The following is a 13,912-nucleotide window of genomic DNA, read 5'->3' on the forward strand; positions in this document are numbered from 1 at the left end:
AATAATGTACAGTAATTGTATGTTTTCAGGTTACTATATATTTGATTATTCTTATAAATACTTAAAGAAATCTTCCATTGATATCCTTAGTTTTAGGTGTATAAATGAGTCATAGAAAACAGTTACAAATCCACACTGTTGAATAATTTTTCTAGCTGTGTTTAATAACTCTGATTGGACTTAATATTTTTTCACTTAGAATAATAGTGGAAATAAAAATTGCCACAGAGAAAAACTGAAGACACCATTTACTAATAGAAACTTGTTAGGGATAAGAAACTCAGGGGAAAGCAATAAGGTAGGACAGGTTGTTTAATAGCTTATATTTGGGGGTTTGTATCTTCTTTTTTTTTATGTTCTAGACTTCCGACAGCCTGGCAAAAAGTATGAACCCCTTCTGACAATAATGTTTTTAAATGCATAGAATAAGATATATAGGATTACAAAGGAAGCTGGTTATATTGAAATACAGTTCTATCTATCTGTCTGAAAGTTTACAGACGCTAGGTTAAAAACTTCTGGTCAATGAATGAACATTTATTAAATCCCTTCTGTGTGCCTAGACACTGTGCTAAGTAAGGGGGAGTTATAAAAAGAGGCAAAAGACCTTGCCTGCTCTCAAGGAACTTAACATTTAATGGGAGTGACAACATGCAAACAAATATATAAAAAGCAAGCTACATACGGGATAAATACAAAATAATTAACACAGGGAAGGCTTCTTCATGAACAGAAATTATTTAGAATGTATAATGCATTTATGTACCTTACTTTAACCTACTTAAATATATTCTCATCTTGAGCAAATCTTATTCAACAAAACTCATGAAATTTTAGCTTATTCCAGTGCAAAATCTTCTATTTTTTCTGATTGTCTTACAGTATTCTTGGTCTATATTTTATAGTGTAGGAGTAAAGACTATATTGTCAATTAAACATTTGTAAGCTCTTTGAGAGAATGAACCTATGATTTGAACTTTTGTATCTCTCACGGCCTCTCAGCCAATTCTGAAGATGCGGAACATGCTCAGACATATTCTGTTGAATTATTTTCAGATCAGGCTATCCTAACAACAGTTTGTAAATTGGAAAGCAAGATGATGTTTAGCTATAATAGAAAGGATAGACCAGTAAAATCATCTAAAGTATTTGGTATTCAATTCAGTCAGTGCAGATTCAATTTAATAGCTATTAGAGACCTACTATGCACAAAGCACACTGTACTTGGGCCAATGAATACAAATTGAAAGCAAGATAATAGTTGTATTCAAGGGAAGTTTGTAATGTAATGGGGAGAGTAGCTATGTCTACAAATGTATTCCAATAATAGATTGTGGTTGAACCCAAAGAGAGGATTAGGTAAAGGGCCATATAAAATTAGCGGCAGGAGCAAATCCTTTCGGCTGGACATAATGAAGGAAGACATTATGGAGTAGCTGGCAAAAAGCCTTGGCCTTGAGGGAAGAGAAAGGTCCCAACCTAGAAGGAATGCATTTCTAGGAAGGAAGGACTATGTGAGCAGAAGAATAAGGGAAAAAGAGGATATGATTAGCAAACACTCAGTGGTGCTATTTGACTAGATCATAGGTTGAATGAAGGGGAATAGAATGAATTAAGCTTTGAATGGTATTTTGGAATTACATTGAATTATCTTAAGACTAAGGAATTTTCTTTTTGTCCCATGGGTAATGGGAACCAATAAGGGTTTCTGTGAAGAGGGAGACACTGATAAATAACTGTGTACCAGGCACTGCACAGATACACAGTTAAACTATAGATTCCAGATTTATTTAAAATGCTAGAGGAAAATAAATTTTAGTAAGCAAAGTAACAATTGCTATGTGTTGACTGATTTTTTTTTTGATTCTGTAGTATTAACCTTGATTGAGATGTTTAAATAATAACTTACTGCTGTTAAAGGATGGATATGAAGAATTATTTTCTATGTTTCTGGGATTTTCTGTTTTTTACACAACTGCCTATGTTTTGTTGTTGTTGTTGTTTTTAGAGAGAATACTTCACATAATATAATTGCCACATTGTTATGTATGGGCCTTACAGCGTAATAGAAGGAGATGAGGAGGAAAAAAGTCATGTACAAAATTAAAGATGATAATAGTAGAATGTGATAAGACCAAAAGTGAAGGCAAAGTAAGGAACTGTATAAAATTTAAGGAGGATGAGGGGACTTGCATCTAGGTGACACAGTAGATAAATCACTTGAGCTGGAGTTATGAGGATCTGAGTTCAGATATGGACTTGGATACTTACCACATAGTAAGGATCACATAATCCCCCAAAATTCACTTAACTTCTGTTTGCCCCATTTTCTTCATCTTTAAAATATAGACAATGACAATACCTACCTCCTAGAGTTGTTGTGAGGATAAAAATGAGAATGTTTGTAAAGAGCTTTGCAAACCTTAAAGAACTATGTAATTGCTGTTATCATCATCATCATATAACTTTCTATTTTAAAAATATTTAAGCATATCTGTACGTTACAAATTGTAGCTTGTTTGTTTTTTCTTTCTTTCTTTCTTTCTTTTCTAGTTTAACTTCGTTGGAAAACTTTTGGGTCCACGTGGCAATTCACTAAAGCGTTTACAAGAAGAAACTTTGACCAAAATGTCCATTCTTGGAAAAGGTTCCATGAGAGACAAAACAAAGGTAATAGACTTAGAGAACTAAATAATGAGAGCCAGAAGGAATCTTAGAAATCATAAATCATTTATTCTAATTCCCCAATTTTACAGATGTAAAAACTAAGGCCCAGAAGGTGGATTTAGGTTCATAGATCTAAAATGTGATGGAACCATTACTAAAAATTAAGTCATCATTTTCCACTGCTCTTTGCATAGTCATATGTCAGATAAATAATGGAGTCAATTTTTTACAGTTAGGACTTTTTATTTTTAATTATAAATAATTATAAATTAATTATATAAATGTAATTATATACATAATTATAAATTAAGGTTTTGGACTGGAAGTCAGGAATAAGTGGTTTCAAATCTGACCTTAGACACTTACTAGCTTTGTGACCCCCGGCAAGTCACTCAGCCTCTGTTTTCTCATGTATAAAATGGAGATAATAATAGTACCAACCATCTAGAGTTTCTGTGAGATTCAAATGAGGTATTTGTAAGGTACTTTATAAACCTTAAAGTTACATAAATACTAGTTGTTCTTCTTATGTTCTTTCCATTACATCTTTCTTACTCTCATTGCTCATTGTCCAATACTGCTGTTAGAATTCTGCATACCTTTTATTAAGATAGTATAAAGTATCTATGTGTGTGTACTTGTGTATGTGTGTGCATTTAAATTCTGAATGAATTCTGAGAATTAAGTCTGAATTAAACCTAGAAGAAGCTGAGGAAGAGGTGATTTGTCTTTTGTGTCTCCAGGCCTTTTTTTACTTCATAGCACTCCTACCATCTTCCAGGGTGCACAAGTGTTCAGGGAAGACTAGTACTTCTTGTGTGAGGGCTGCCCAGCCCTTTTTAGGGCTGCTTTTCACCTTTGGTGTCCACCTGGTACCCGCATCTCCCCTGTGGCTCCAAGAAGCTGTAGCAATGTGCAGCAGCCGCACCCCAGTAAAACCTCAACCTGGTTTAGCATAACCGAGGGGCCTCAAAGCCATTGGTAAGTAAGGTGTCTGCACCACACATGTGAAATCTTCCACAATAGAATAGGCAGATGTAAACAGTTTGTTCCAAAAGACCTTAAAGCCAGTGAAAGCAGGTGCTCTGGAGCACTTAAAGCTTGGTTAGATACCAGAGATCCCAAGGTATCTACTGCATCCCAAGTCATCGCCAGTTATCCTGATTTTTGTCACACTGTAGGACTTTGAAGACACTAGAAGAGAGAGTGAGAGAAGTAAATGACTTCATGCAACTGCCTCACCTAAGTCCAATATGAGTCAAAAGACATCACCCATACCGTTTTACCGTTTTTACCTACCTCAGAGTCCTGTGGTGATGGGCAAGTGACAAAGAAGCATACACTGGAGCTGTAGTCACAAACCTGTACACTGGCAGCCCCGGCTGAAAGGTCATGTTCCCACTGCACTGAAGCAGCAGTGGGATTCAGCAGCCCTCTGGGTGTTGAGCAGCCTTTTTTAAGGACCACACTGCTCATCTCCTGGTGAGAGGAAGGAGCTTGAAAAGTTGCCGTAGAAGTTGTCTATTTCACCTAACCTAACCCTGCCCTGGTTGCCACAGTGGGCAGGGATCCTACCTTGTAGTTGAAACAAAACAGTATTCAAAAACTTTTGCAAAGATGATTCCACTCACTGTTGATATGGGGATGTGCACATGCTTATGGACATTAGACCTGAAAAACAAATAGCTCTTGTTGCAAGAGAACCCAACAAGTATCCCATCCAAAGAGCAGCCCTGATTGAAACAACTGAGGCAAATGAAGGCCAAATTACCTGACTCAGAGTTGGATACATGTATTTCTGAATGGGAATGTGCCATGAAACTGGCTTGGGTGTTATAATCAAAATTAATCCAGTCAGCAAGTTTGTATGCCTCCCAAAAAGAGTAAACAATAGGCTCATGACGGTGCAGTTGCCCACTTTCAAGAAAGTGCTATGCTACCATCGTTAGTGGGAATGATCTTGCCATGCTAAACTCTGATGTAGCCAAAGTAAAATTTTATGAAGACCTGAAGACCTTCATCATCAGTGTGCCAGAGGGGACAAGCTTGTAATTCTGGGTGACTTTAATGCCAGAGTGAGCATAGACTATCAGACTTGGCAAAGACTCCTTGGGAAGAATGGAGTTGGAAACAGCAATAGCAACAGCAACAGCCACTTACTACTGAAAACTTGTGCGTCTCATGAACACGTCCTCATCACCAACACTATCTTCTGTTTACCTAAATTTACATTAATTTTTGTGAATGCACCTTTACAGCAAACATTAGCGTCTAATAGACAATGTCATTGTAAACAGAAGAGACAGAATGTGAGAGTGATGAAGACAATGTGTGATGCGATATCTATGATCTATTGTGATCATAGACTTAGCCTGTCCAATCTAAACATTTCAATCAAAGCAGCGGCCCCAAGGCAAGACAACTGCAGAAGACTTTATGTCAGCAGTTTAGAGCACTTCTCTTTGATCGAACAGTTTGTTACTGACTTGGAGGGAAAGCTGAGCCAACATACAGTTGTCAATAGTGGAGTAAAAAAGGAGTGGGCAGATTTCAGAGATTTGGTGTACAACATTGCATTTACTTGTCTAGCTAGGTCAGAACATTGGCAGACGTCAAGATTGGTTTGATGAAAATGTTAGGGAAATTCAGAAGCTACTAAATGAAAAACAATAACTGCAGAGTTTACCAGCAGGATAGTTCATCCATTTCTAAGAAGGCAGAGTTTAACTCGATCAGAAGTGTAGTGTGAGTGAAGACTAGAGAGTTGCAGGATTCCTGGAGCAGCAAGAACGTAGATGAAATTCAGTTTTATACTGGTAATAACAATTCAAAGAGCTTTTATGATGCCCTAAAGGCTATTTATGGACCAAAGACTGATGGTGTATCTTGGCTTCTCAGTTTTGATGGAGCCACACTGATTAGTGATAAGGAGAAAATCCTGGAGAAATGGGCTGAGAACTTTCCATAGCCTTCTCAACAGACTGTTATCAATGCTGAAGCTGTTGACTGTATTCAGGTTGAAGTCAGTCCCTCCCTAGCTGAACTTCCAACTGGAGAAGTTTTGAATGCCATCCAACTCCTCTGTTGTGGCAAAGTGCTTGGTGCTGATTTTATTCTAGTTGAGTTTCACCAGGCGAGTGGCTCTGCTGACTGAAATCTTCTGGGTTATATGGCAAAAGATGGATATCCATTAGGAGTTCAAGGATGCCTCCATTGTCCCTCTCTGTAAAGGAAAAAGAAAGAGGTTGGTTGTCTTGTGGCAATCACAGGGGAGAGTCTCTCTTAGTCATTGCTGGCAAGATTCTTTCCAGAGTTCTCCTTGATAACCTGATCCTTCACCTGGAAGATGGTCTTCTACCTGAGAGCCAGTGTGGTTTCAGAAAGTTCTGGGGAATGCTCAACATGGTGTTTACTGCCCAGCAACTCCAAGACAAATGCAAGGAACCTAGCAGAGGTCCATACACAACGTTGGTTGATCTGACCAAGGCCTTTCATACTGTCAGTCTTGAGGGCTTGTGGAAGATCGTGGCAAAATTTAATTGCCTGGAGAATTTCATCAGTATTATGTGCCATTTCCATGATGGAATGCTTCCACAGGTTCTGGATACTGGATGATGCTCTTTTACTTTCCCAGACACCAATATAGTGAGCAAGATTGTGTGCTTGCTTCCATGCTTTTTAGCATGATGTTTTCAGCAGTGTTGTCAAATGCCTTCAGTAAGGGCAAAAATGGCATCAAGATCAGCTACTGCACTGACAATGGGTTATTTAACTTAAAAGGGCTACAAGCCAAGACTAAAGTAGAGGGAGAGTTGGTGCTCGGACTTTTTGTTCACAGATGGTTGTACTCTCAGTACAACCTTTGAGACTGAGATGCAATAGAGTATGGATCAGTTCTCTGCTGCTTGTGCTAATTTTGGCCTGACAATACCAAGAAAACACAGGTTCTCCACTAGCTAGCGCTGCACCATCCACTGATTACAGCAAACACAGAATTTTTGAAAGCTGTGTATAAGTTCACTTACCTCGACAGTATACTTTCCAGGGATGTACACATAGATGGTGAGGTTGCCACATGTGTTGTCAGTGTTTGGAGGCTCTAAAGGAAAATGTGGGAGAGAAGAGATGTTAGAGAGTGCCTACCAAACTGAAGTCTACAGAGCTATTGTGTCAGCCTCATTGTTGTTTGCCTTTGCAACCTGGACAGTCTACCAGTGCCAAATCAGGAAACTGAATTGCTTCCATTTGACTTATCTTAGGAATATTCTGAAGATCAGCAAGGTCCTGGATGCTGAAGTCCTTTTTTGAGCTGAATTGCCAAGCATTCAAGCTCTGCTGCACAACTCTGATGGACTGGCCATCTTTTTTGAATGCCTAGAAGACTATTTTATGGAGAATTCACACAAAGCAGGTTATCACATGATGGTCAGAAGAAGTGATAGAAGGACACTCTCAAGGTCTCTCTGAAGAACTCTGGTTTTGATTATCACTGGCACAGGATTGTCCAGCATGGCATGCATGCATCAGTCAAAGAAGGTGCTGTGCTCTATGAGCAAAGCAGAATTCCTCCAGCTCATATGTGAGATGCACAAATTTAGAGACATCTCCATCCCAAATGTTCATATGGACTAATTGTGCCTGACCTATGACAGAGTCTTTTAAGTTCGTATTGTCTGAACAGTCACATTTGGATACACTGTACTTTGACCTTGACATAATGATGCCATTTTGATCCTCTTCAAACACAAAGGACAACAGCTAGCCATCTTCCAGTGTCCAGTGCCTTGGTGATGTATCTTTTCACTGCCCTAGGAAAGGCTCTAATGAATTTTTCTGTTAATTCAAGTGCTGACACTGCTAAGTCTTATCCTGAAGTTCTTGTCATTGGAGATATTAATGTAAGCTAGATCACCACTTGGCATTGATAATAGACTATAAGGATTGAAGAAACATTCAAGATGAACAGTTCAGTATGATTATATATCATTAAGGAAAATGAAACTCAGCATTTAGACAATTCAAACAAGGTCACCCAGGTAGAAATGTCTGAATTACAATCAAGTTCTTCTGACTGTATAACTAGTACTTTTGTTGTCATAGAGGAGATTCTTGCTTCTGATAGAAGATAAACTAATAATAACTAAAAATTTCATAGAGGCTGGCTGGCATTTCATGGACTTCCAAACTATGCTTACCTGAGAATCTACTTTATGACCTATCTAACAAGTTGTTATCCAGCCCATTCCTGAAGATCTCTAGACAGGAGAACCACTGCCAGCCGAGGTGGTGTATTCCACAGTTGTATAGTGTTGTATTTTATAGAGAGGCAAAAATCTCCATTTTGAAGTTCCACTCATTCTACCCTTTGGGCCAAAGCGGATGAAGTCTAGTTCTTCAGTAAGACGGCCATTCAAATACTTAATAGCTTTTTTGTTACCACCAACTTTCTCTTCTAAACATTGTGAGTTATTTCAGACTGTCTTTGAATAAGCAGCATCATCTTGGTTCTCTTTGCAAACCCGATTGCCCTTCTCTGGGTGTTTTATGTAATACCAATGTCTTTCCTAAAATGTGCTACCCACAACTGAATATATCACTATAGATATGTTTGGACAGAAGCAGAACACAGTGGAATTATTACTTCTCTGGCCCTATTTAGCCTAAGATTCTCTTATATTTGGTTCACTATTCTGCTTCGGATTTTTTCTTTCTGGATACTGATCCAGTTGTATAATGTGTCCCTATGATTTCTAGTCTTGCCCCATCTCTAATTTATATTTACATAGTGTTGTAATGTTTGGAAAGCAAATTGGTGGATATAGTGTTGGACTTGGAGTCAGAAAGACCTGAATTCAAATCCTGCCTCAGACCCTTACTAGCTGTGGGCAAGTCACCTAACCTCTCCTAGCCTTACTTGTGACAAAACCTACTATATCAGTTTATTGTGAGACCAAAAGAAATCATATATGTAAAGTGCTCTGCAAATACAGAAGTTCTATAAAATGCTATTGTTATCATTGCTGATTTCATATACTAACATATAAGAATGTGTCATAATTTTTTAAAAACTATTCTGCAAATCATCGATGACAGTGGTGGGGAACCTGCAACCTTGAGGCCACATTGCGCCTTCCTTGGGTGCAGCCTTTTGACTGAGTCCAATTTTACGGAACAAATCCTAAGGGGATTTGTTCTGTGAAGTTTGGATTCGGTCAAAGGGCCACACTTAAGGAGCTAGAGGGAGGGCCACATGTGGCCTTGAGGCCATAGCTTCCACACCTCTGATCTATGACATATATTTTAAATTATGAATTGTCTTGTAGAAAAAATTTTTGTCTCTTAAAAGAACTATCACTCTCCATTAAGTAAATAGGACAACTTCAGGTGAGGAGTAAGGAAATTGTCTCCCCTCTGCCTTATAATAATAGTAGACTACAATCTAGTTGCCCCAAGTGAGTTCAGTTTAATTGTCCTAGATGAAAGAAACCTGTGGGTACTGAAAAGAACTGATACTTAAGATTATTGATCTTCTATCATTTATCCTTGAAAGATTTTAGAAAATGGGAGAAATGCAGTAGAACTTGGGTATGGTAGGTATCCTAATTTTTAATAGATTATAGACTGGATTCTACAAATTATAAACTCAATGACTTTGTCTTTTATTCCTGATAAAATTCTAGAATACATTATTTAAAGGATACTAGGGAAGCAATGATCATTCAAAGATGGAATGGTTTCATGAAGATAAGTCATACTAGGCTAACTTCATTCCCCGTTTTGATAGAGAAACTAGTCTTGTAAATAGTTAATGCTGTTGGCACAGTTGTTGTTCAGTTGTTTCAGTAGCATTTTACTCTTTGTGACCCCAGTTGGGCTTTTCCAGGCAAAGACACTGGGGTGGTTTGCCATTTCCTTCTGCAGCTCATTTTTATAGATAGGAAAACTAAGGCCAACAAGGTAAAGTACTTGCCCAAGGTCACACTAGCAAGTGTGTGTGTGGTCAGATTTGAACTCAGGTCTTCCCGACTGTAGGCCCATGCTCTATCCACTAGGCCATCCAGCTGCTCCAATAGTATTTCCATACAAATATTTCCAGATTTCTATAAAAACAGCTCCATGTTCAGACCCAGTGAATAGAAATTAATGATTTGATGTTATCCTGGAGGAAAGTTTCTACTGGAGTCTTCCAGTGATGTGTTCTTGGCCCTGTGCTGTTCTATATTTTTGCAGTGACTTCTATCCCTGTTAGAGAAGGCCTGTTCATCATTTTTCAACCTGAGCAAGATAAGTAATAACAGATGACATAATCAAGATCCAAAAAGTTCTCAGTAGAATAGATTGATGGGTAAACTTGAATAATAGTAATTTCATAGGGATAAATGTAAATTCTTATACTTAGCATATATATATATATATATGTGTGTTTGTGTGTGTGTGTGTGTGTGTGTGTGTGTGTGTATAAATATATATGTATGTGTATTTTTTCGGGGGGGGGCTAGGCAGTGGGGTTAAGTGACTTGTTCAGGGTCACACAGCTAGTAAGTGTTGTGTGTCGGAGGCCGTATTTGAACTCGGGTCCTCCTGAGTCCAAGGCCGGTACTCTATCCACTGTGCCACCTAAATGCCTTTATACTTAGCTTCTAAAGAAATAACTAAAAAGGTACAAGATATAGGAAATACAGTAGATGGCATTTAATCTAAGAAAGGTCTCCAGTTTTTAATTTATTGTAAATCAAATATTAATGGGAGTTTTGCATGCCCACAAAAAAATGCTGATGCTAACTTAAATTGCACCAAGAAGCATAGTTTCCAGAGTGAGAAAAGAAATAAATTTACCAAGTCAGACCATAGTTGGAATGCTATTTTCAATTTTTGGTACTACATCTTTAAAAAAAAAGATACATTAGATGGAACATACCTAGAGGTCTGGACAATATGCCATAAAAACATCAGTTTGAGAGAACTGCAGATGACTAATGAGAAGGAGAGAAGACTTAGGGCGAGTACATCTACTGTCTTGAAGTGTTTCAAAACTTTTTTATGTTACAGTAAAATTAGACTTGTTTTACATAGACTTAGAGTGTGATAGCTAGAGCAATTGGAAGATGCAGAGATGAAGGCTCAGACTTTTACAAGGAAAAATGTTGTTATTAGAATGACTGTAAAGTAGATAGGACTGCCTTGGGGGTGCCTTGTCCTTGAAGGTGTTCATGTGGAGGCTGGTAGCTCTTGGTCAGGGATGTAGAGTTGGACCCTGTATCCTCTGAAGTCCTGTCCAGCTCTTAGAATCGATGCTGCAGCCTTGCATACTACGCCTGGCTAATTACAGAGTCCATTTGATCTCTAATATGCTGCATTTCTTTGACTCTACTGTGATGATATCTGCAGGTATCATATTTTCTAATATTCACTTTGAAGACTCAATTTAAAAAAAAAAAGAATCGAGGTAAAGCCAACCCCTCACCCAATTTTTTTTGCTTCTCTTTATGTTTTACTATTTCAGTTGCTTTTGTTCCTTCAAAATATTTTTTGAAGAAAACTCAGTTTTATTCATGGTTACACAAAAAAGCCTTTGTAATAGTACTTGATTGCGTATGTTTAACCTCTAATTTAATTTTATAAAGATTGTGTTGGGTACTTAAGTTGATTTTCATTTAATCTTCTGTGACACTTCCTAAAATAGAGTCATGTATTTTAATCATTTTTTTTCTCATAATTGCACATTGTCAAGAATGCTTTCTTTTTTCTTCAGGAAGAAGAGTTGAGAAAAAGTGGAGAAGCAAAGTACTTCCACCTAAATGATGATCTGCATGTTCTCATTGAAGTTTTTGCCCCTCCAGCAGAAGCATATGCTCGAATGGGACACGCTTTGGAAGAAATTAAAAAGTTTCTCATTCCTGTTAGTATAGTAATTTTATTTCTTCTAAATAATATACTTAAAACAGTAACATATGAAATTCTTTCTTCAGTTTCCTTGTGAGATTCTTATCTGCATTTTGTACTATGATATCTTTGTTTAACATAACTTTCTAAGCCCCATTACAAGTGATTATGGATGATAAGAGATTTGATTAAGCGTATTACATAGATAAGGTAGGAAGGGCAGGGGTGAAGCTTGCCATCCTTACCATCAGTTTTTTTAGCAAAATGGTTTAGCATGGGTTTTTGGTGTCTGTGACCTATGTGCTAGGTACTGTATTAAATACTGAGAATAGAAATAAAGACTTGGACCTCTAATATCACTGTTATAGAGGACTTCCTAGATGGAGGAACAAATGTCCAACAATATATACAGGTACCTTTTCTGCAACTTAAATTCTTTGAGAATTTTCTAGAGCTAGATCTTTGTTCACTAGCAAAAAAAAAAGTAAACAAAATTGTGTGATAGCGCAGTCCTGGAAAATAGGGTTAGAAATGCTCATTCAAAGAATGAGCTACATATCATAGGGCAATCTAAGGGTAAGAAAATGAGAATTTTTTACTTTATTATACTCTACTAACAAAGTAATTCCTGTTTTTCCTTTCCATTAACCTGTACCAAAATATCGTCTATCATATGTCCACCATCGGACTTGCTCAAATGTGTATATATCTTCTGGGTTTCTTTTTACTTTTCCTGCTATAATTATGAATTTCACAAGCACCAACAAAGATTTCACTATTTTTTAAATACTTAATTTATTCTAGTTTTCAGCATTCACTTCCATAAGATTTTGAGTTTTGAATTTTAACAGATTTCACTATAAAATAAAAAGAATAAAGGAGACTGCTTATGAAGCCATGAATCCCTACTACCTATGATTTTTTTAAAAAGTACATTTCAAATTTAAAATGATATAGTCATTTTCTTGGTGTCCAGTTTGACCCTTATTATTTTCTGAATTATCTTTAACTCTCTCCTATGTATTTTTAAATACTTCATTGACATTCTTTTATTCTTTTTTGGAGTCATTCTTACCTCTTCACTCTCCCTATAACTTTAATCTTGACTCCCAAATAAAAGCCCTCCTTTATACCAAATAAATATAGCTAGTGAGGCAGCGAACTAAAGGCGCAGAATGAAACATCAGTGTCCCAAACATCATAGTGCTGCTTTAAGCTTCAACACCTTTTATACCTTAAAATGACACTAAGACATTTGGGAAACCCTGTAATTTTGGACACAGATAATCCTGGAATATTTTTCTTTGTGCATATTAGTTATAAGAGTTTGTTTTTTTTTTTTTAATCCCCGCCACCTAACCCTCTCATTGAGGATGTGTGTGTGTGTTTTTTTTTTAATATTTCATTAATTTTTGTATTTTTTTTTATTTATTACTTATTTTGATTTATCACAATCACTTCTATATGCTTTTGAGTTGAAAGTTTTTCTCTCCCTTCCTCCCCCCACCCTCCCCAAACGGCACACAATCTGATAGGCTTTACATTTATATTCCTCTTAAACATATTTTCACATTAGTGAAGTTGTAAGTAAAAATTAAAACCAGTAGGAGGAACTATCAGAAAGATGAAACAAAACTCAACAAAAGGTAAAAATAAGTGATAGCGTTCTCACTTCCATAGTTCTTTCTTTGGATGTGGACAGCATTTTCCATCCGAGGCTCTGGAGATGTCTTAGATCCTCATGCTGAGAAGGGTTCAGTTTAACAATATTAGTCATCACAAACGTGGCTGTTATTGTGTACAAAGTCCTCTTGGTTCTGCTCACTTCACTCAGCATCAGACTATAAGTCTTTCCAGGTTTTTCTGAAGTCAGCCTGTTCATCATTTCTTATAGCACAATAGTATTCCATTACATTCATATACCACAACTTGCTCAGCCATTCCCCAATTGATGGGCATCCTCTCAATTTCCAATTCTTTGCCACCACAAAAAGAGCTGCTATGAATATTTTTGTACATGTGGGTCCTTTTCCCATTTGTTTGATCTCTTTGGGATATAGCCCTAGAAGTGCTATTGCTGGATCAAAGGGTATGCACATTTTGTAGCCCTTTGGGCATAGTTCCAAATTGTTCTCCAAAATGGTTGGATCATTTCACAACTCCACCAACAATGTATTAGTGTTCCAATTTTCCCACATCTCTCCTGTTTTGTCATGTTGGCCAATCTGATAGGTGTGATGTGGTACCTCAGAGTTGTTTTGATTTGCATTTCTCTAATCAGTAACAATTTAGAGCATTTTTTCATATGACTATAGATGGCTTTAATTTCTTCATCTGAGAACTGTCTGTTCATATCCTTTGA

At 37.1% G+C, this 13,912-nt stretch overlaps 1 protein-coding gene across 4 annotated transcripts in view; it reads left to right on the plus strand.

Moving 5' to 3' along the window:
* The window catches only part of KHDRBS3 (KH RNA binding domain containing, signal transduction associated 3), a 305,049-nt gene that overhangs the window by 142,461 nt on the left and 148,676 nt on the right, over positions 1 to 13,912 (plus strand). For all 4 annotated transcript variants that reach the window (XR_002326690.2, XM_020997915.2, XM_020997916.1 and 1 more), the window contains exons 3-4: positions 2,554 to 2,670; positions 11,420 to 11,566. Coding sequence is in view for 3 of the 4 variants with exons in the window: in XM_020997915.2 (XP_020853574.1) it covers positions 2,554 to 2,670; positions 11,420 to 11,566 (264 nt within the window). In the remaining variant the exon portion in view is untranslated. The remainder of the gene's footprint in view (positions 1 to 2,553; positions 2,671 to 11,419; positions 11,567 to 13,912) is intronic.

This window comes from Phascolarctos cinereus, unplaced genomic scaffold, assembly GCF_003287225.1.
Source record: "Phascolarctos cinereus isolate Bilbo 61053 unplaced genomic scaffold, phaCin_HiC Scaffold_4;HRSCAF=312, whole genome shotgun sequence".
Classification (NCBI taxonomy): domain Eukaryota; kingdom Metazoa; phylum Chordata; class Mammalia; order Diprotodontia; family Phascolarctidae; genus Phascolarctos; species Phascolarctos cinereus.